Source organism: Anguilla rostrata, chromosome 6 (assembly GCF_018555375.3).
Source record: "Anguilla rostrata isolate EN2019 chromosome 6, ASM1855537v3, whole genome shotgun sequence".
NCBI classification, from domain to species: domain Eukaryota; kingdom Metazoa; phylum Chordata; class Actinopteri; order Anguilliformes; family Anguillidae; genus Anguilla; species Anguilla rostrata.
In genome coordinates, this window is record NC_057938.1 from 36,172,099 (window position 1) to 36,193,391 (window position 21,293).

The 21,293-nt window shown below is 45.6% G+C and overlaps 1 protein-coding gene across 5 annotated transcripts in view; it reads left to right on the plus strand.

Moving 5' to 3' along the window:
• Positions 1–16,955, plus strand: part of LOC135257036 (MAP/microtubule affinity-regulating kinase 3-like) — a 35,308-nt gene extending 18,353 nt beyond the window's left edge. The window contains exons 6-19 of one of the 5 annotated variants that reach the window (XM_064339420.1): positions 1,264–1,334; positions 1,848–1,904; positions 3,161–3,397; positions 4,460–4,579; positions 5,248–5,347; positions 5,803–5,915; positions 6,427–6,577; positions 6,935–7,131; positions 7,582–7,679; positions 8,776–8,940; positions 9,746–10,012; positions 11,068–11,094; positions 13,877–13,921; positions 15,438–16,955. In XM_064339420.1, the coding sequence (XP_064195490.1) occupies positions 1,264–1,334; positions 1,848–1,904; positions 3,161–3,397; positions 4,460–4,579; positions 5,248–5,347; positions 5,803–5,915; positions 6,427–6,577; positions 6,935–7,131; positions 7,582–7,679; positions 8,776–8,940; positions 9,746–10,012; positions 11,068–11,094; positions 13,877–13,921; positions 15,438–15,789 (2,000 nt within the window). In that variant the 3' untranslated portion in view covers positions 15,790–16,955. The remainder of the gene's footprint in view (positions 1–1,263; positions 1,335–1,847; positions 1,905–3,160; positions 3,398–4,459; positions 4,580–5,247; positions 5,348–5,802; positions 5,916–6,426; positions 6,578–6,934; positions 7,132–7,581; positions 7,680–8,775; positions 8,941–9,745; positions 10,013–11,067; positions 11,095–13,876; positions 13,922–15,437) is intronic. The other 4 variants (XM_064339416.1, XM_064339417.1, XM_064339418.1 and 1 more) reach the window with 4 other exon arrangements.
• Positions 16,956–21,293: the final 4,338 nt, after the last annotated feature.

The window sequence follows — 21,293 nt, forward strand, 5'->3', positions numbered from 1 at the left end:
TGGCAGGACCAGAGAGGGGTGACTTTAATTGTGACTGTGAGGAAAATTTGTGTCCCTCATTTGCTCAGCAGTTGGATGATCAGCACCCTCAGCTGTGAAGGCAGTAACCGCATTGTTCCACTAGAAGGTGAAAAGTCCATCAAAGCAGACGACCTGTTTCTATTCAGTTCAGTTTTACCTTTGCAGCAGGAAAGGTCATATTTCAGCAAGGATAGGAAAGTCTGGGCGTCCATTCATGACGCTGTCGTTACCATGGCAACCGGGAGAAAGGGCAGGCATGGCATTCTTTCTGGTGCTCTATTTAACTGGCAGTCGCTTTTGAGGGGTAGCGTCTCCGGGTGATTCATTATGCGGACCTTAGACCACACCCCCTTTGAGGATTCCCCGCCTCAAAGGATTCCAAGGGGAGGGACACTGGCAGCCGGATGCAATCTAGACCCTCTTGCCGCCCTCGATACAGCGATGCGTCATCACTAGACGGGTGGGGCTGGCGGCCTTCTCTCCTGAGATATTTGGATTTAGGTTTATAAAGGAGCCATATCAAGGTGTAGGTATTAGGTTTTTAAGGGTCAAAGCACTGGAAGGTTTTGGCATGTGAATGTCTGAAAACAAATTAAGAAAAAGAAATATTGGCTTATACCAACTGCATACTGTGTTGTACACATCGCCTGGAGTTTGGATTTGGGAAACAGGGCCGTCTTACTCTTTAATGGGAGACTGAAGCTGAATGAGCTCCATAATGGGCGAGGCTACCGTTTGCCGTCAGTCGCTAGCTTATACGAACCAAGTCATGGTCTCCATTGTGACTTGCTATGGTGCAGATTGGCAGTTCATCGCGGGTTCATTGGCCTCATGTTGTGTTAACATCCTCCCAGCAGTCCCTCTGGTTCCAGAGGGGTGGTTCCTCTGTGGTGATGTGATGCTTTCCCTTGAATTCAAACACAAATATGCTTTATTGGGTTGACCCCACATGAACGCTACTTAAAATGAAGGTCAACAGTTACAACTAGGGCTGGTTGTGCGTAACTTATTTTTTTAAATATAATTTTAGCAATTGAATATTCCATCAAAAAATGTTAAAGAAACAGTTTTAGTCACGCAGCCTGCTGCTCACGGTCCCTGAGGCTCTGGCACGTAATCATATGCTGGACAGTGAGACCTCCTCCCTTAAAAGGGGGGATTTTTCTTCCTTTCATGTGAGAAAATGACTGTACTTTGTTGCCATTTCCCAATGTTTATCACAGTGTCTCTGCGTCTGTACAGGGGAGGTCTTCGACTACCTCGTGGCCCACGGACGGATGAAGGAAAAGGAGGCCAGGGCTAAATTTAGACAGGTACTGTAGCTGAACCACGTGGAGCCGCTGGCCACGGTTCTGGGTCGGGAAGAGGGGGCAAGGACTGCACTAAACTGGCAACAGGATGTCCCTGTTCTGTGACTCTAGCACCACTGACCACCCATGTAGCCAAGTACCCCCAACTCTCCATAAAATGGTTGACCTTTGACACCTTAATCCAGCGGCCACTCTAAACTATAGTTCAGTGAATATTTAAACACTGGTACATAGAAGGGAATCTGAATTGTGATGTTGTTATCCAATGGACCTACATATATAATGGAGCTGTGGCAAAATGTCAAATCAAACACCCTGGATCCCATTTTCCACAGCCCTCTGGACCATCCACAAGTGATACTGACCATTGCTATTATAAGCAGGGTGGACTCCTGTAAAACACAGGGGTCTCTCAAATAAATTCCGTATACATTGCGCCACCCCTTGTATAAATTTAACTTCTGTGTTGAAACTGCTCCCATCCCTTATGTTTCAACTCCCTCCATTTTGTTTCAGATTGTGTCTGCAGTGCAGTACTGTCACCAAAAGCACATAGTGCACAGAGACCTAAAGGTAAGGAATGCAGAGTTTTGCCTCTCCATCTTACACCATTTCCCATAGGCGTCTGGGAACTGAATAAAGCTGTGTGTCACTGCAGTGTTACTCAGTAATATACTTTTTCTTACCAGTTATTACAGTATGGTTATTACTGATTATTAATGCACTTAACAGGGATTGGAATTGGCTCATCAAGTAAAAATGGATACAAATGGACAGAAACGAAAGCAGAACTGAAATCGAAGTTTCAATGAATTAGGGAAGGGCACGAAAAGACAAAATTAGCTTTTTATAATTGATGGTTTTTAACAATAAGTATTTCAATATTTGATTCCCCAGTCCAAGTACATTTTTTTCCAGTCTGTATCAAAACAACATCCTTACTAAATGCATGCTTATCTTGCTTTTTAATTCTAAATAACAAAAAACTTGTGATTACCATTATTACAGTATAGTTATGCTACAGTTATAGAGCCAAACTGAGTAGACTTACAAAGCTAAATGGAATTCTGAATTACACCAGTGATACCATTTGAGCAGATTATGACAAGAATGACAGATGGAGGATAATATTCTTTGAGAGCTGTCAACATTAAAAGTAATTTGTTGTGCCCAATAAAAATGACATAGAACTGTTTTGGAAACCTAATAAGTAAATCTTGTAATGGACTAAAGACTATTCAAATATTCTAACTCATCCCTACAATGAATTTTCACAGAATGTCTATTTTTCCCAGAAAACTTCATGAAGGTTAAGCTATCATTACTGTGTTATATGTAAATATTTTCCTTTGATTCCATTGGGGAAATGAATGTATCCATTCCCACATAGTTAGGATTTATGAAACGATAGTTTAGATACAGTGGCTGTGGCTGAGCAGGCTTAGGTAAGGGATGGCAAGTTTTAAAACTTACGCTACTTTTATCCTTTTTCTGGTTTTTACTCCGGGTGCACTGCCAATGGCGTTTACCCACAGGCCATTGCTTCACCCCCCCCCCCCCCCCCCCCCCGATTTGCACATGATGAACCCACTGCCATCACATGAATTTACATGTTTTGTTTGCAAAATTATGAGGAAACATCTTTAACAGCATATGCCGTAGGCATAGTTTTATTTCCATTTTTCCATACACCTTCTTTATTATTTAATTAGTTATCATGTTGTTTATGACAAGAGACAGAGTGTAGAGATGTCATCGGGTTTGCGCCCTGTTAAGTGGCTGGAAAGCACCTCCACGTTCTGGGGCCTGACTCTCTGGCTTCCTGTCAGGCGGAGAACCTTCTCCTGGACGCGGACATGAACATCAAGATCGCCGACTTTGGGTTCAGCAACGAGTTCACGCTGGGCAGCAAGCTGGACACGTTCTGCGGGAGCCCCCCCTATGCCGCCCCGGAGCTCTTCCAGGGGAAGAAGTACAACGGGCCCGAGGTGGACGTGTGGAGCCTGGGCGTCATCCTCTACACGCTGGTCAGCGGCTCCCTGCCCTTCGACGGACAGAACCTCAAGGTCCGTGCCTGCCCCTGTCCCTGTGTTCTTGTGTGCGTACGTGCGTGCGCTAGGGCTGTCACTTCTTATAAAAATGTACTTTCAACAAATCTAATTGATAAGATAAATTCATTTGAATTTGTTCAAATCCTCAAAATTTTCATAAAACGTTGCCTCAATGTAGAATTATTATGGTTTTAATTTTCCATTAAACCTGTAGCTGATTAGCTTAAATGTAACATCATTACAATGCCGTTGATGCCGTTTACAGCAATCAAATGACTCAATCAGCTGTTCAAATGTTCCTCAAACAAATGAAAAAATTGCAACTCACAAGGCAATCTTTAATTCACAACAATGGCATGGCTTGCTTAAACTAAAATGAACTGACCAATCCCCTTCGGTGGGGAAAAAGGTGTCAGACTTAGGAGGGTTAGCAGGGCTGCTGCTATGTGCTTGCGTTGCCAGCAACTTTATTACTTGTTATTATTTTGTCTCCAATGGCATAGAACCAGTTATATTTCCAAGTGGCACTCCTGAGGTGCGGTGGAGTTACAATTACAATTCATTTTGAATGTGTAGCCTACCGGCTTCCATGACCCACAAATGAACTTTATATTTAGGCTACCTAACAGTTTACCCTCCAGACAAAACAATAACATGGCTTGTTGTTTTTCGGTCTCTTTGATATTGAAGTGCAGGGCACTCCTGGGCTTTATTTTGCCTTGTGATTACAAGTTTGAAACCCTCAATCACACCCAAAATTTCTGAGATTTGCACAAGTTTGATTAACAAGCAAAAAAGGTAACAGCCCTAGTTTGTGGTGCATGTGTGTCTTGTATGTGGTTGTGTGTCTGTCTGTTTGTGTATGTGCTTCCATTTCTGTTTCTTTTTGTCTATCAGTGTGTGCATATAGTATGCATTTTACAAGGTGCTTTGCAAGTAGCCCTTGTCTCTGTGTGTGAGCTTGTGTGTTTATGTGTCTTTCTGTCAGTGGCGGTGTGTATGTCCTGTGTATGCTATACCCTTACCTCTTTTGACTGAGCGTATATGTCTGGTTCCGCTCTGTGCTGCTCCCTGCAGGAACTGCGTGAGCGGGTGCTGAGGGGTAAATACAGGATCCCTTTCTACATGTCCACTGACTGTGAGAACCTCCTCAAGCGCTTCCTGGTGCTGAATCCCACCAAGCGGGGAACGCTGGAGGTAAGTGGGCATTTAAATGCATGCACAAACACGTAGCTGTTCACATACAGACAGGTACACCGACACACTCACTCTCATGTGCACACCCATTCTCATGCACACAGGTACAGAGTGATTCACTTACTCTCACGCACACACTCATTCTCATACACACAGGTACGGACTGATTCACTTACTCTCACGCACACACTCATTCTCATACACACAGGTACGGACTGATTCACTTACTCTCACGCACACACTCATTCTCATACAAACAGGTACGGACTGATTCACTTACTCTCACGCACACACTCATTCTCATACACACAGGTACGGACTGACGCATTCACTCTCAATCACACAAAATATGCACACACATCGACACGCACATGCACACAAGAGTGCTCTGTCTTAGACCAGTGGGATCCAGTCTTATTTGTTGTGGCTGCCTGATTCATGCCTGATTCTACTTATCAATGTCTTGATTAAAGACCGTTATTAGTTAATTTGTTGAATCAAGTGTCTTAGTGCTGGGTTAACACATAAACCTGCACCCCCACCGGCCCTTGTCGGACACCCCTGGTCTAGACAAACGCCCCCATCTCCCTGTGTCATGGCAGCGTTACACCCCTGTGGTTTCTGCTGCATTCCACTGCAGTTATGCGTGTTCCTCCTCCTCCTCTCAGCAAATCATGAAGGACCGCTGGATAAACGCAGGCTGTGAGGAGGAGGAGCTCAGGCCTTTCATAGAGCCGGAGCTGGATATCACAGACCAGAAGAGGATAGGTACGTGTCGAGGGGTTAGGGTCTGCCAGGGCTTCCCAAACTTTGTCCGAACCCCTAAAATAATCTGCCACTGGCTCTGGACCCCCAGCTCAATAAAATGATTTTGTTTTGATGCCTTTATCCAGAAACCACTGCAATAATGTGGCCATTTAACACAGTGTATGTAAAATGTTTAAATTGTCATATCACGGATCAATAAAGGTCATGAAGCTACAATAAACAAAAATTATATTTACAGTGATCACAGTATTTTCAGATTGCTTATCCAAAATAAAATAAATCATTTTTGAAATATGGGAACAAACTAAATATTCTTAAGTGAGGAAATACAGAATGTTTGCAAAGACCACCCCTTTGGGAACCCCTCACCAGGTGAACCCTCCAGATGTCATTAAGTGTCAGTCGCTGTTGACAGTGTTCTAACGCACGCGGTGGGGTTGTGTTTGAATGTGCAGATATCATGGTGGGGCTGGGCTACTCCAGAGAGAACATTCAGGAGTCGCTGGCGCGGATGAAGTACAATGAGATCACGGCCACCTACCTGCTACTGGGCAGGAAGTCTTCCGAGGTGAGAGTGGCACTACAGCAGAAACTGTGAAGGCTGAGAGTAATGGAGCCGGGTGGATGAGCACCTAGAATAAGAGTATGATGAGTTTGAGTGCCTGCAGTAACAGTGTAGTGAGTATGAAGACCTCAAGTAACAGTACAGGGAGTATGTGGACTTAGAGTAACAGCATGGAGAGCGTGAGGTCCTAGACTAACAGTACGAGGAGTATGGGCACCTAGAGTAAAGGAACAGAGAGTATGACCCCCTGGAGTATGGAGTACATGAGCATCTGGAATAATGGAAAAGGAAGTATGAGGATCAAGAGTAACAAGGCATTGTTTAAAGAGAATTAAAACCTAGATAATCAGTAATGGGGAGTGTAAGAATAAGGAGAATAAGTATATCCTGATGCTGATTAACAGCATCAGGATATACAAAGATCTAGATTAACAGGACTGGGAGTATATAGGTTCATAACAGCAAGGCTTGGAGGATGGTTAGAAAGTGTGAGCACGTGGTTTCTCTCTGTCAGCTGGAGGCCAGTGACACCAGCTCTAGCAGTAACCTGTCGTCGGCCAAGGCCCGGCCCAGCAGCGAACTCAACAACGGCCAGTCTCCCTCCCACGTCAAGGTCCAGAGGAGCGTCTCATCCAGCCAGAAACAGAGACGCTACAGTGACCAGGGTAAGCAGGAGGAAACGGGCCCTACAGTGCTAGTCACAGTGATTTATTTTTCTTTTTTCACTGCAGTGTGGGGAAATTAATAGAAGTTTTGTATCTTTTTATTTTATTTTTACCCCTCTCTCTGTTTTAAATTTTCTACTGTCTTTGTGCTTTCTCTCTGTCTACTTTTCCTCTCTCTTCCTTATTCAGTTTTTTCTTCTCTTCCCCCTCTCTCCAGTACATCACAGATAATTCAAGATGCTTATTTGGCAAGAATGTAAATTATACCAAAAGAATACAGCAAGAAACTGGTACATTACCACTCTTTAGACATGATTGTTTTCTCTGTTTCTCTCGTTCTTCCCCCCACCCCTCCAGTTGGACCGTCCATTCCCTCAGGGACCGGTTACCCCAAGAGGAGCCAAACCAGCGCGGCCGACAATGACCTCAAGGAGGAGGGTGTAGCTCAGCCACGCAAGTCCAGTACATCAGGGGGCAGCCCCATACTGGGCAACGCCAACAACCCCAACAAGGCCGACATTCCTGACCGCAAGAAGGGCTCCTCCACACTCAGCGTGAGTGTCACTGGGTCATGTGACCATGACATCATAGTGATGCTGTGGGCGCCACCTCTTTCCGGGCCCACAGCCAGGGAACAAGAATCCAGCACACCCCATGTTGATGGCAAGCTATGATAAGAGTACTGTGGCACATTTTGCCTTGGTTGTTTTGTTTCACATTATTTTGAGGGGACACTAAACATTCCAAGGACCTTTTGTTCAGTACACTGCCTCAAGAGTGTCCTGGAGACAATGTAAGAATATAAATTAGACTCCCAAACCTGTGAAGTTCCTTAAGTGGTGTTCTGACAGAATTATGCATGTTAACAGCTGGTATCAAGGAACGTTTCCTTGCAGGAGCCAAGAGAATGTGAAATGATGGATGTTCTTGATACGTAATTGCACTGCTCCGATGGGGTCTGTGTTTGACTCCGCCTTCGTCTTGCCCCGTTGTCACTGTTGCAGAGTAACACCGGGGGCATGTCGAGGAGAAACACGTACGTCTGCAGTGACAGGAACGCCAGTGACCGTCACACTGTCATCCAGAATGGGAAGGAGAACAGGTAAGGAGAACACTGCCCCACCCACAGTCAGCCTGATCCTGCCAAATGGATAGCATGGCCCCACCCACAGACTGCCTAATCCTGCCTGATGGACAGCATGGCCTCATCCACTGACAGAATGGCCCCCACCCACTGAGCCTGAACCCACCCGACAGACACCTGGACCCCAGAGATGGCTTTGACTCTGTTTAAAGATGGACTGACTCCTGGGGCTCATTCCATTTGCTTATTTTTACCTCTTTGCATCCTTTCCTTGTGTCTTTTCCTTGCTCCTTAGCTCACTAGGAAAGGAAGTGAGGAAAGGACGCATGCAATCAAGGAAATGTGTATTAGGCAAGTGGAATGTCAGCCAAGCGTCAGTTTGAAGTCACACCAGATTCAGACGTAGCAGATGGGGACAGGTGGATCCACAGGTTGATCATTTATACGTCACGCGTTCTGAAAAAGTACTCACGCAAAGGGTGCATTTTTTGTTTTTTGCTCAAGTATCCTTTGAGAGCCTCCTAGCTCCATGTTCCTAGCTCCTTCAAGTAGCATTGGATTCCAACGAGTTAGAATGTCCTTGAAGATGGTGGACCTTAACTAGGACCGCAAATACTAGGATGAATAAATAAGCGATTGGATTGGCCCCCGTAACCCCTTCACCACCTCCACTTGGCAGTCTGGCTCTGCCCAAAATACCCTTCCCCCTTTCACCCATTGATTCCATGCCCCATTGTAAAGCTATGAGTTTCACATGGTGTTCAGTAGGCCCCCTGCTGGAGTATCTATGAGTAGCCCAGATCCTCTGGCCTGGACGGCCCTCAGAGTTTACCTCACCCCCCACAGCAGCAAACAAATCAACTGCTGCTTTTCTTTCTTTTTTCCACCTTTTTTTAAATTCCCCACTGCTCTTATTGCTTAAAGGGGTTATTATACAGAAGAAGAGAAGACTGAGTAAATGGCCGTTACTCTGATTCTCTTCTTGCCTTTTTTCCTTTCCCTTCTGATTGTGCCTCCCCCCTCCCCCCAACACACCCCCTGCTTTTTTGTTTCTGCTTTGTGGGCGTTGACTGCCTGCCTCTGCCTGGCCCCACCCCCTCTCCCCGTTTCACAGCCTGACAGAAATGTCTGCTCGCGCACCTAGCCCCCCGGCGCACGCTCTCGCTCTCGCGGCCTCCTCCGCCTCGGTTCGGCTGCGGTCGTCTCTGTCGGCCGCGGTCCACGCCAGCCGCGTCACGCTCCCGCCTGCCAGCAGCCGGGCCGACGTCTTCAGGCCCAAGTAAGGCGCGAGGAGGGGGGCCCGGCCCGGCGTCCGTCACTCTAACCCGAGTCTGTCCGTCTCCGCCGCTGTCAACTCACCCGCTTCCTGGCTGCCTCTCTGACGTCGCTCAGCGCTTAGTCTCTGACCACTCGTAGCCTGGCCCCGCCTCTCATCCTCGTTCCACTGGGCCCACCCGTCCCCCTACCATCCTGGTTTCCCCACTAATAACTCCACTCTAGCGCTAATGACATTGGTCGCTTCCCTTTATCTACACTAACATAGTAAGATGTCATACAAATTAATTATGTCACAGTGATGTCAGCTTTACATCTTTCCAGTGACCTTATGTATGTATATGACTGAAGGTAAAAAAATTTTAATGGAACACTGAAGGGGAAAAACATGATTTACAAAATACATAATATAAGAGACAAATGCCATATTCATTTCAAAAGAATATTTATATTCTTTATCTTCTCAATCAGTGGTTTTCGACCTTTACTGATCCAGGGACCCCCACCCTTTAAAAAAAGTTTATATTTTGGAATATAAGTCTGTGTATAGTCACAGTATATTAAGGGGGCCGGGACCCCCTTACATTACCTTTTGAAAACCCAGCTTCTAGATATTGTGTCTAGAATGTACATTCTAGGTATAGAATATATACTGATTCTAGAATTTATATTCTAGGTCTGGCCCCCCTTACAGTAAGCAAAGAACAATCTTGCCAAGATTGTCTCCTAGGTCTCTTGCAGGAATGCGCACATGTTTTTGTGTTACCCCCCTTCACTGGTTTGCCCCCCCCCCCCTCCTGTACACACAGCACGACGGCCCCGGCGGCCCAGCGGAACCCGGGCGCCTCCACCCACAGCGTCGGCGGCGCCACGCCCCCGGACCGGCTCCGCTTCCCGCGCGGCACGGCCAGCCGCAGCACCTTCCACGGCGGCCAGCTGAGGGAGCGCCGCACCGCCACCTACAACGGCCCGCCCGCCTCGCCCACCCTCTCCCACGACGCCACGCCCCTCTCTCAGTCGCGCTCCCGCGGCTCCTCCAACCTCTTCACCAAGCTCACGTCCAAGCTCACGCGCAGGTAAGGCTCCAACCCTGGCCACCACCCGGCCCAGATACACCCCTCATTAAACTACTGTGTCCATGACAAAGATTTAAAATGATGATGAAAAAGATGTCTGTTATTCAAGACGTTACCTGTCTCAGTGTCTGATTTACATGAAATGAGGGGAATTTAGACCAAAGCCAGAAATCTAAGTGCCAAATTAGGGCTGTTTTTAAAAATGTATTTATTTATTTAATTTTATTTTTAAGTGTAATAAGAGCCAATCCGCAGCAAGGTTGTACATCTTCTATGCGATCGTGTGATTTGTTTTTTTTGTTTTTATCACATGGATGCTACAAGGCCTTTCTGCTGATTGGCTGTCTTATCAATACCCAATAGATAAGACTGATTTTATTTTATAGTTATTTTTTCCCCTGAAACATTTCACGTGGCCTCTAACTTTTTGTTGTTTAATACCGCATCAGGTATGATTAAATAAAAAAAAGACAAAATGTCGTCTAGTTATTACTACTATGCAAAAAACACAATTCGATATATCGTGCAGCTCTATGCCAAATATCTGTCAATTTGTGAGTTTCCCCGTTTCTCAAAGATAGCTGAACACGTTTGAATAAATTTTCTTGAGGTCGCTGTTTTCCTCTTCATAAAGGCCATAGTACAGGAGAGGTCACTTTATTCCTGTCAGAGCACTTTTCTTCATAAGAAATGGTTGGGTAAAGACTATGGAAATCCTCCACTCTTGTCATTTCTGCTTGAAGCCTTCCAACTTTCTTCTGGTCCCAAGCCCCATAAATTCCTGCTGGTCCCGAGCCCTGTAACTTCCTGCTGGTCCTGAGCCCCATAACTTCCTGCTGGTCCCAAGCCCCATAACTTCCTGCTGGTCCTGAGCCCCATAACTTCCTGCTGGTTCCAAAGCGTTATCCATAGGTTGCCTTTATTGGTTCTATATTGAATTGGCAAAGGAAACCATCCAAGAATGCTGGGTGTGAGTCTGGATCTCTGATTTTTATCTCCACTGTTTTCATACACTTTTGACTAAGGCTTTTTTTGTTGTATTTTTTGTTTTGTAGAAACATGTCATTCAGATTTACCAAAAGGTAGGATCTTCAATTGGTTTTTTTGTGTAATTCACCACACACATTTTTTTACAAGACCAAAATTACAATAATTTCTAACTCTTTGTGGAATGAGAGCTGGACTAAATGCTTGAAACTCACCCAGAGCAGTTTGCTCTCTGAACCAAAATGAAGGGCGACTGAGCATGCCCGCGACAGCTGCTTTCCCCTCAGTTGGTCAGCAGAGCCAATCAGCAGCCAGCAAATAACATCTCTACTAATCACCCGTGCATGCCTTTCCAATGGAGTGGGGTTTGGGTACAACTACTGATTGCTTGGTTGAGGGTTAACAGAAATATTGTTTAGTACAGTTCAAATGCCATTTCAGGTAAGTTTTGTTCTGTTGTATCGGTGTGTTAACTTCAAGGATAGCAGATTTTGAAAATTACTTTGATTTTTGATTTTTTTTTTTTTCCCTTTATTGCCATGTTAGTGGTTGACAGCAATGTTTTGATTACAACTTCCCAGGCTGTATTTGTGGTGTTGGGGGGATGGTGTTCAGTTCTGATCGTTGGACTTAGGTATTTACTGGATATGGGAGCTGTATGACGCCTTTGATGATGATGCTCTGTTCTCCATGTTCTTCCTGTTGGAAATGGGAGCAGCAGTTTTAGGGGTACCACAGGGCTCCATCCTTGGAGATTTTTGGAGCCTAGTTGTTTGGGACCATCAATGAGTACAAATATTTGTTGACCTCTGGCATGGAATTGTACCATAACATGACAGAACATATCAGTGCAAAAACAGAAGGGATGTGGATTGGATTTTGTGAACTCTGAAAGGGCTGGGTTGAGCCTGGCTGTTCTGCTGTATCCCAGGATACTACCCTGCACTAGGAACACCACCAAGGAATCATCAGGAGGGCATGAGTGCGTGTGCATGCTTGTGTTTGTGTGAGTGTGTGTTTGTAAGAGAGAAAGAGAAAGAGAGAGAGTAAAATGTTGTGATTCTTGGTTGTATAATTCAGACCTCCTCAATGGGTGATAAATTTGGCTACTCAGAGATGTGTTGATTGCGAAAGGTTGTCCCAGGATTCCACTGTGGAGTCCGGCGTCCCCCATGTCTCGTTGCTCCTTGACTGTCCCCTCCTTTCCTTACAGGTTGTGCTGCCACAAATTCTCCTGCCCCATCCCTGTCTGACCTTGCAGGGCCTTCTGGTTATCTCACAGTGCTCCTTGTAGTTCTGCAGCTCTAAACATTTCCCTTTCTCCTGACTTTTCTCTCTTGGTCATTATCTCTCCCATCTAGACTATACTTTTTTCTGCCCCCATGTTGTATCAATGAATTCCGATGCTTCCTTTCAGAACCCGTCTTCTCTTACAGATTCACGAGCAGAAGATATAGAAAGTTGTAGAAAATTGGAGATGGAGAACCTGCAGTAAGGGGACTATTTGAACTCAAGTGTTTGCCGACAGCAGCTGCTGTGTGTGCGTTAGGGCTTTGTGGTCCTCTCTCTCACCCCATACGTCGCACGGACTCTCTGCCTGCACCGGTGCTTTACACATCCCACTGCTGCAACCCCCCCCCAGTAAGAGGAACCAGGATATCTAACCCCATTTGCTGCATAGTCTTATCTCAACATAGGCATATCCCGTGACATAGGTGACAGACATGCAAATATAAGATACCTGTCTGCTTCCCTGTCGGAGGCCTTCAGCGTCAATCTGGCACCCATGGGCCAGTATAGAACGGCACCTTTAGAAACAGGATGTATGGGGTGCTTGTCCAACCCCACCCCCCCTCCCCCAGTGATTGCAAGGGGACTGTTGGAGTCTGCCATATTCTTTCAGAGAGCAAAAACCAGTCAACCACTGAGGAGGATAAACTTATTTGATTAGCAGAACCCACCAAGCTCTTCCCTCTTATGTGACATGAAAACAAGTTTTTTTATCTCCACAAAATAAGCCAGTATGGAGCTTCTGGTTCAGCTGGCATACATGTGTAGTGCAGCTTTACTGCGCAGCTTTGTGCTAGTCTGTTTATATCCAGCTTTTCAAATGTGTCCTTGTGCACATCCTTTACAGTAGCGTGTTCTCAACCCCTTCCTCCGAACACTCAGTCTCTTTCCACCCCAACACCACCCTCGCCAATCGCAGCGGGCTTGAATGAGCTCTGCTCTGCACCGGCGTCAAACGTGTCCGCATGCTTGTGACCACACGTTCATCCAGTTTATGTGTGCGTGTTTTTGCGTGAACGTCTTGCGCCCCAACGTGCGTACATGGACACGCCACACTCGAGCCCTAGCAGCGTCCTGTCAGGAGGGCTCCTGACTCCCACCCCACCCCCACCTGTGTTTCTATGCGCACTCCTGCTGTCTTACAGTTTTCTTCAGTTAAAGAAACAAGAAAGAGCGACTGCCAGAAAGACTACCTGACACCTGACATTTTGAGATTGCAGTTCACGCTCAGTTTGGTCCTGTTTGAGGAACGAGACTCTTACTCCCTTACACGCACACCTCTAGTACGGACGGAGGGTTTGTCCTACCTCGGTGGACGTGGCCTCCCTGGGGCATGCGTGGCCTGAAATGGAAGCTTGCAGAAACTGGCCGACGGCTTTCTTGGTTTTCTAACTGCTGTGTTCTGTCTTCTCCCCTCCTCTCTCTCTCTTTCTGTCATCTTTTATTACCTCTTTTCTGACGAGCTGTTTTTTGTCTCCTGCTTTTGCCGGAATTTAAGATGTCTCTTCTTCGCCTCCCTCTTTACCCTCTGTCCCTCCCGTCCTGCCCTGCCCCTCTCCCCCTGCCTTCTGACTGCGTCCATGTCAGAGTCCCAGCAGAGTTTGAGAGAAACGGGCGCTTTGAGGGCTCCAGGTGAGGTTATTGTTGAAGGGGGAGAGGGTCCTTACCTCTACTGTGCTTGCCACTCCCACCTTCATCCAGCTCAGCCCATCCTACCCCTCGCCCTCCACTGTGCTTGACCTGTTGCGCAGGCAAACCCAGTCCAGGGCCTAAGTTGGAGTCAAGTTCCATTCCAAGCTCATTCAATTCCGTATTCACCAAAGCTTGCTCTCATTTGTGTTTGTAAGGCTCTGAAGTACAGACAGTCTTTCAGGCTCTAGAATTTATCTTTGTAAGGGAAGGTGAGGGAAATGTCCCTCACAAAAGCCAGATACGGGTGTGATTTTAACATGCCGCTCTTAGCATATACATTTCTTGTCAACGGTGGTTTAAAAAATGAGTTCTGATAGTTTGCTGAAGTGTTGCATTATGACTCCGTGCTCTTAATTTGAGTAAAATAAGGAAGGGAAAGAAGCTGCATCTCTCTATTCAGGCTCGCCAGACCGCTGATCACACTGTTACTGCAGTTGTTATAATTAGCCTGGTCTGCTGTCAATATCCCAGAAACCATTTTGTGAAGCTTTGAAGTTGTGTTAAATTGAGTATCACCTTGGCAGTCAGTGCACTTACCTTCATTGAGAGTTGTGAGTTCATAATGTGTAATTGAAATGTGAGCTGTTGAGGAGCTAAAAAACATTCATAACATCCTGCAACACAGCGGCTGCTGAATGTGCCCCTCCTCAGTTCTGGTCCCCACAGGCCTTTCTAATCTGAAGTTAGTATCAGAAGCCCATCTCCTTTCAGATGCAATGCTGTGGTGGAGACAACAGAGGGCAGTATCTTGCAGCATGAAGTGAAGATAAGCGCTTCCGACATTGTTCTGACACCTAGTGGCCTGAACCAGTAAAAACACCGGTGTACCAGTGCTATGCCGGTGTATACTGGCTTTACATAAATGATCAAATGCTCAACTGTATTTGAAATCTATACGTTTAAGCAGTTGCTAATTTTTAGTAAAAATCTGCCATTGGATGCATTTGCCCAAATTTGTTTAGGCTAGTACAGACCTCCTGTATGTTGCATTATTGAATTCAACACTGTTGAATTGAGAGCCTGATTAAGAACTTGGCATATAAGAATCTTATGAAATGCTTAATATCAGTGTAAAAATGACCACATGTGTTTTAAGTGTTTCACCTCTCCTTGCTTGAGTCTCTCATCCCATACGTACAGGCACTCCTTGAGTTGTTTTGTTTGAGTTTGGTTGTGTTTGCCTGCCACCGTACCCACACGCGGAAAGCCTCACCCGCATGTGCGCCTGCAATCAGACGAATGCTTTGCTGACGAACGTTGATTGAGTTATGAGCATGGATTGGGGAGCGAAGCATGATATCCCTGTGCATTTAACACAAACACACACATACACACACTGTTTAATAAAGAAGGAAGACATGTGAACAGACCTGTTTTCCCCATGCAATGCCTAAATTTCCACTGACGTTCTATTTCTCTCCTTCTCTCTCTTGTTCTCCGTTTCCCTCCTTGTCAGTCGTAACGTATCTGGGTCAAGTGATCCCAAGGAAGAGAACAGGGACTCCAAGCCTCGCTCCCTGAGGTTCACCTGGAGCATGCGGACCACCAGTTCCATGGAGCCGGGCGACATGATGCGCGAGATCCGCAAGGTCCTGGACGCCAACAACTGTGACTACGAGCAGCGCGAGCGTTTCCTCCTGCTCTGCGTCCATGGCGACGGCCACGCCGAGAGCCTGGTCCAGTGGGAAATGGAGGTTTGCAAGCTGCCCCGCCTCTCTCTCAACGGTGTACGCTTCAAGCGGATATCTGGGACCTCTATCGCCTTCAAGAACATAGCCTCCAAAATCGCCAATGAATTAAAGCTGTAAAAGAGAAATTCGCAAATAAATGCAACATTTAAAAGCAATGGGGGAACATCAAAACATGTTACTAAAGCTGTACATTCTTTCAAGTAGCAGTCACAGAAATGTGTTTTATTCAAAAAACACAGTGCATTGAAAATAATGTATAGAAAAATACTTTAGGCAATAATTTCCTGCATCTTTGAAATTGTATTATTATTATTATTATTATTATTATGGCAGAGGTTCTGTAGCTGCTGTTGAAGAGACCATGGGCCGATGGATTGAATAATTCTAATTATTGTAAGTGCACTACAACAACGCCTATGGGCTCCAGGCAATTCCCCCAAATCCCCCCCCCCTCCAAAAAAAAACAGGGTTAAAAACCCACTTCCCCAGAGAGCGGAGACTGGAACAGCTGGGCTGACACTGGATCACTGGAGGGGGACGTCACCTCTGTTCAGGCTGTGGGGTTGAAAGGGCAGCCCTGGAATCACAGGCTTTGAATTGCACCGCTCCCATAATTCCAATAAATTCTCTTGGATTCTCACCCTGAGTTTCCATAATTAAGTGCCACCAAGATATTACTGGAATGATGAAAGTATTATTGTATTATCATATTATTTCTGATGAGAAAAGTCACATTACATGTGTATTGGGTGTGGATAAGTGTGACAGAGCCAGCATATCTAACAGCAGCTGGACAGGGCAGAGTATGTGGAAACTAAACAGGAGCCACATGGGTGCTGCTGTTTTGATTGGTTCTGAGGCAGGGGTGTGCAGTGCAGTGCATCGTGGGCCTTTTAATTTGGAAAATGGAGTCAGTCAGACTCCATTTTGGCCACTTTTGAATACTTTTTTTTGTACCTCTTCAGTATGTATTGCCATTTGCGATTTGGTTTAGTCCTTTTGAGATGGTGTGAGTCAGGTTGGACACGCTGTTCTGGGACAAACTTGCCATTTATAAACTTCAGTATTCTCGTTACAACCCCGAGGAAAGCAAGCACTGTTTTTTTATTTTCCTTTCTTTTTTGGAATGTAAATACTGTAACTTAGTTTTGCAAGATCTGCATATTGTTATGCTTCCTCCTGTTCTTTTATAAGTCCTGCTTTGAGCCAGGAACTATGAAAATAATGTAAACCGTCACCGAGATAAAGGTTACCAGTGTCTCCATTAAAAACATCAAACAATCCCCAAGCCTCTGCTGTTTGTCTGAGTGGACATACAACCCCACTCAAGCGCTGTTTCATTAATGGTCTCTGTTGTGTTACAGAGCAGTTGACCACGTCCCAAACGCTGAAATGTAGTACATCATTGCATTTGGTGTATGCGCCCTGGTGAACAGTATGAGTTTGACTCAAAACATTGTGTTTGTCGTGTAACCATCATTCAAAAAAGAGCAATGGTGTCAGGGGGTTTGGATATCCTATATCAGATAACTGAATTGGCCAGATGACTGTCAAATTTTCCATATCCTTGTCCTGCCCCTTAAGGTAGTGGGAAGAACCTGCTTCTCAGCCTCTTTTATATGTGGAATCCCCTGTGGGGACTGTTCATTGAAGCATTCTTCTTTCAGTGAACTATGGTTACCCAGGAAATTTGAAGAAAATTTCCCTAAAAATGAATTGCCTGTAAGAAAATAATAAACTCTTAATTTTTGAACACAGCAATTTACTGGAAGTATTAACCTAAACCATAAGTATAAATACATCAAACAGTAACATGCATGGGCAGGATATTAAGAGAAATCCTTGTGCTGGGCTGCACAAGTACTGAGTTAGCCACAGAATTTGGCTGTGGCTAACTGACTTTCAATGTCAAGAGAACAGATTCCAACAAATCTGTGTGGTGGCGCCCATGTACACTGCCTGGCCAGAAAAAAAGTCTCCCGCATTTGTCATGGCATTGTTTCGACAACCTTATGCAACGTCACAACATTTATTTCCGTCCAGAATTGCATTAATTTTTGGCCGAGATCTTGTATTGACTTCGGGAGAGTCGAACTACTCCGTAAAGTGTTCTCCAGCACATCCCAAAGACTTTCAATGGGGTTAAGGTCAGGACTCTATGGTGGCCAATTCATGTGTAAAAATGATTCCTCATGCTCCCAGAACCTCTTTCACAATTTGTCGTCCTGGAATATGCCCGTGCTATCAGGGAAGAAAAAATCCATTGATGGGATAACCTGGTCATTCCGTACATTCAGGTACTCAGCCGACTTCATTTTATTGCCGCATAAATTAATAAAATTAATGCAATTCTGGACAGAAATAAATGTTGTGACGTTACGTAAGGTTGTCGAAACAATGCCACGACGAATGCATGTTGTAATCAAAGCTAAAGGCGGTCCAACGAAATATTAGAGTGTGCGACTTTTTTTTGGCCAGGCAGTGTATGCCAGCAAAATGGCTAACCAAAGAGACAGCCTCTGCTTGGATAGAGGCTTGTCCGCAGAATCACCTGCATAACACACCGCGGTTAGTTACTGATTGTGATTAGTTGGGTTCCATCCCCATAATATTTTAAAGGCCTAATAAGGCACATTGATTCGCAAGCGCCAGTCCTACTCTGTTACAAAAGGGGGCGGATCTAACGTGCGTGACAGAGTGACCATATTAGCAAAAGGTGTCATAATTGCCTTGGGCATATAAGATGTGAATAAATGCAGAATCGCTTATGTCTCTCCTTGCTGTAAAGCACATGAATGCTTGGAGGACTGACCATTCATGCAGATTGCCAGTTCACTTTCAAAGTGACAACCAATAGGAATGCAGTCTTAGCAGAAAATTTGGGGGTTCATATTTCAAAGGGTTTGAGGGAGGTTGAAATAAAATAATTTCCAAACTCCAAACTGGAAACCATACCAGCCATCTTGGGCATGTTTTTTTTGCCTTTCTGGAAGTATATAGCAAATACATGGCTACCTGGAGAGCCATCGCCGGTGCATAAATTACCTGTTGATATGGCTACTAAATACACTTTCAGTGTTCAGCAGTTTCTGTAGGGATGTTTTCTGTTGCTACAACGTCTTTTTGCATTGCGAGAACAAGTCCTGGCTTCGCAGGAGCTGCGATGGGGAGCCATCCAGCATAGTCTTCAGTTCAGAGAACCACAGATGTTGAGGCTGTTTGGGGCCTACAAGGAGAATCTTTCTCCTGCCTGAGCTTGAGAAACATTGAGTCAGGGATGTCACAGAGGGAAAGGCACAGAGCTGGGGTGGGCCTCATAGCCAACGGTGGCTGAGCGCATCCAGACCCAGTGGCACTTCCAGCTCTATTACCGAGGCCCGTAGGGGTCAGTGCTGCAGTGTCTGAGATGTGAAACTTTCAACCTGAGCCTGACTGAACTGAGTCCAGAACTTCAGCCCTGGAAGGAAGTGGCACAGAGCTAGAAGACCCCCTACCATTTCTTAGTTTTTGGTGTGGTAATGGTTGCATCCAGGTTCTGTGTACATGTCACTCATTCCAAACAGTGTCTTCGCCTTTGAGGCATCTGTTGTTAAATAAGTCCCAATTCCCTCTGGTAACACTTTGATGGTAGCAGAAAAACAGCAGATGTTGATATAGTGGCAGGCCTCTCATCATAGTGGCAATCCACATATTTACTGAGTCCCGGTAAATACCTGCAAAAACCATTTTGCATGGGTGGCAAGTTGCTCTTTTCTATGTTTCCGGCAAGACCCAGGTAATGCAGGCAGTCGATGAATATGCCAAGTGGGGCGCAAAGCTAACTCCCACGTTTCTGCCAGTTGGAGCCAGTCATTGCAGTAATTCAAGATGCACAACCCTTGCAGCTGCAAGGGAGTAATCACATCATCTATGCTCATTGAAAATGCAGAGAAGGTGAGGCGGAGGAAATGGCCAATGTCTGGGTCGAATGCAGATGTAAAAGTATGCATCTTTAAGATCTACAGAGGAAAATCAGTGGATACATAATAGAATCTGCATTAACCGCAACATTTTGAAGCAAGCCACTCAGCGCATGGAAATCTAGAATGGGGCACAGGATTTTGTCCCATTTTCAAACTAGGAAGTACTGGGAGTAAAAACACTGTGATGGTTTGTGGGCTGTGCTATGTAGATGGTGCCTTTCAATGAATGAGTTGCTACTTTCAAGACCAGGGCTTGAAGGCAGTCTGATCATACAACAGTTTGTTTGCTCCCATGGAAAAAAGTATGTGGTGGGGAGGGCAACAAGGACTGTCAGGAACAACAGTCAGAGGCGGAAGGTCCCTGACGGTGCTCTTAGGAAGGTGCATGCATGGCAGAGGTCATGTAACCTGGGCTCTAGGGAGAGGCTGGCAGTGGTTGTGAGGAGCACGCCTGCTACTCTGAGCCGTGTCCGCAGAAGCTACGCTATGAAATGTTCTGTACAAATTACATATTTTTCATCATTTGCTACACTCCCAAAGATGTTTGTGTGGTGTAGGGTGTGTCTCAGGGAGTGCTTCTCTCCCCCTCCGGTGTGAGAGCTTGGTTGAGCTATAGGAGTCCATATTCAGTAATGGAGTATCTCATGGCATGGCCCCCAAAATTGGCCTGGCTTCAAACCGGTGCCATTGTCCACTGGTGCTTTTTTGTCGAGGAACAAGGTTTTGTTAGACAGACTAGAGAAAAATGTGGACCCAGAACACCTGCTATTATTGGGTCAATGGGTGGGAGCTTTGTATAGCCAGTTTGCTGCACCAGCTATATTCATGATCTCAGCAAAACCGCTGCGGGACTCCGGAGCTGACACTGCGATTCCAGGCTGTGCTGGTCTGCATCTCAGTCTCTGGAGGAAGAGGATGGCATTGTGGGGTATGGTCTACATGAGCAGGAGGATGGCATTGTGGGGTATGGTATACATGTCTACATGAGGAAAAAGATGACATTGTGGTGTATGATCTACATGAGCAGAAGGATGGCATTGTGGGGTATGGTCTACGTGAGGAAAAAGATGGCATTGTGGGGTATGGTCTACATGAGCAGGAGGATGGCATTGTGGAGTATGGTCTACATGAGCAGAAGGATGGCATTGTGGGATATGGTCTACATGAGGAAGGGGATGGCACTGTGGGGTATTCGCTGGGGCATTTGTTCAGTTTACATAGCTATCCCACTGTTTGATTCTCTGCTCAGTGAATGAGGGATGGTATCCACTTTCACAACACAGCACATGATCCTGAAACAGACTGCCATATTTACTGTGTATTCATGCTGAGAGTAAATCTAAATAACAGTTTACAGTGTTACCAGTCATCACAGACCTTGAAAAGAGGCTATATAGTTGATTTTCCCCCTGGTCATAGCTCATTCTTCCGTAAGGGGAGGGCTCAAGCTTATAGTGGATTTGATAGTTAGCTGTCTAGGCAATCTAGCTATGCAACATAGGATATCACAAGCCCCTGGCCATTCCAAAATTAAATAAGAACATTTTATTTTGCTACCTGATGTGAAGTAAGTCGTATAGCCAAAAGAGTAGAGTGGTGACTTCTTGGTTTTAGCTGCAATTCCTGGGGTTAGTCAATAGACGGAGTGTTTTGTTGAAC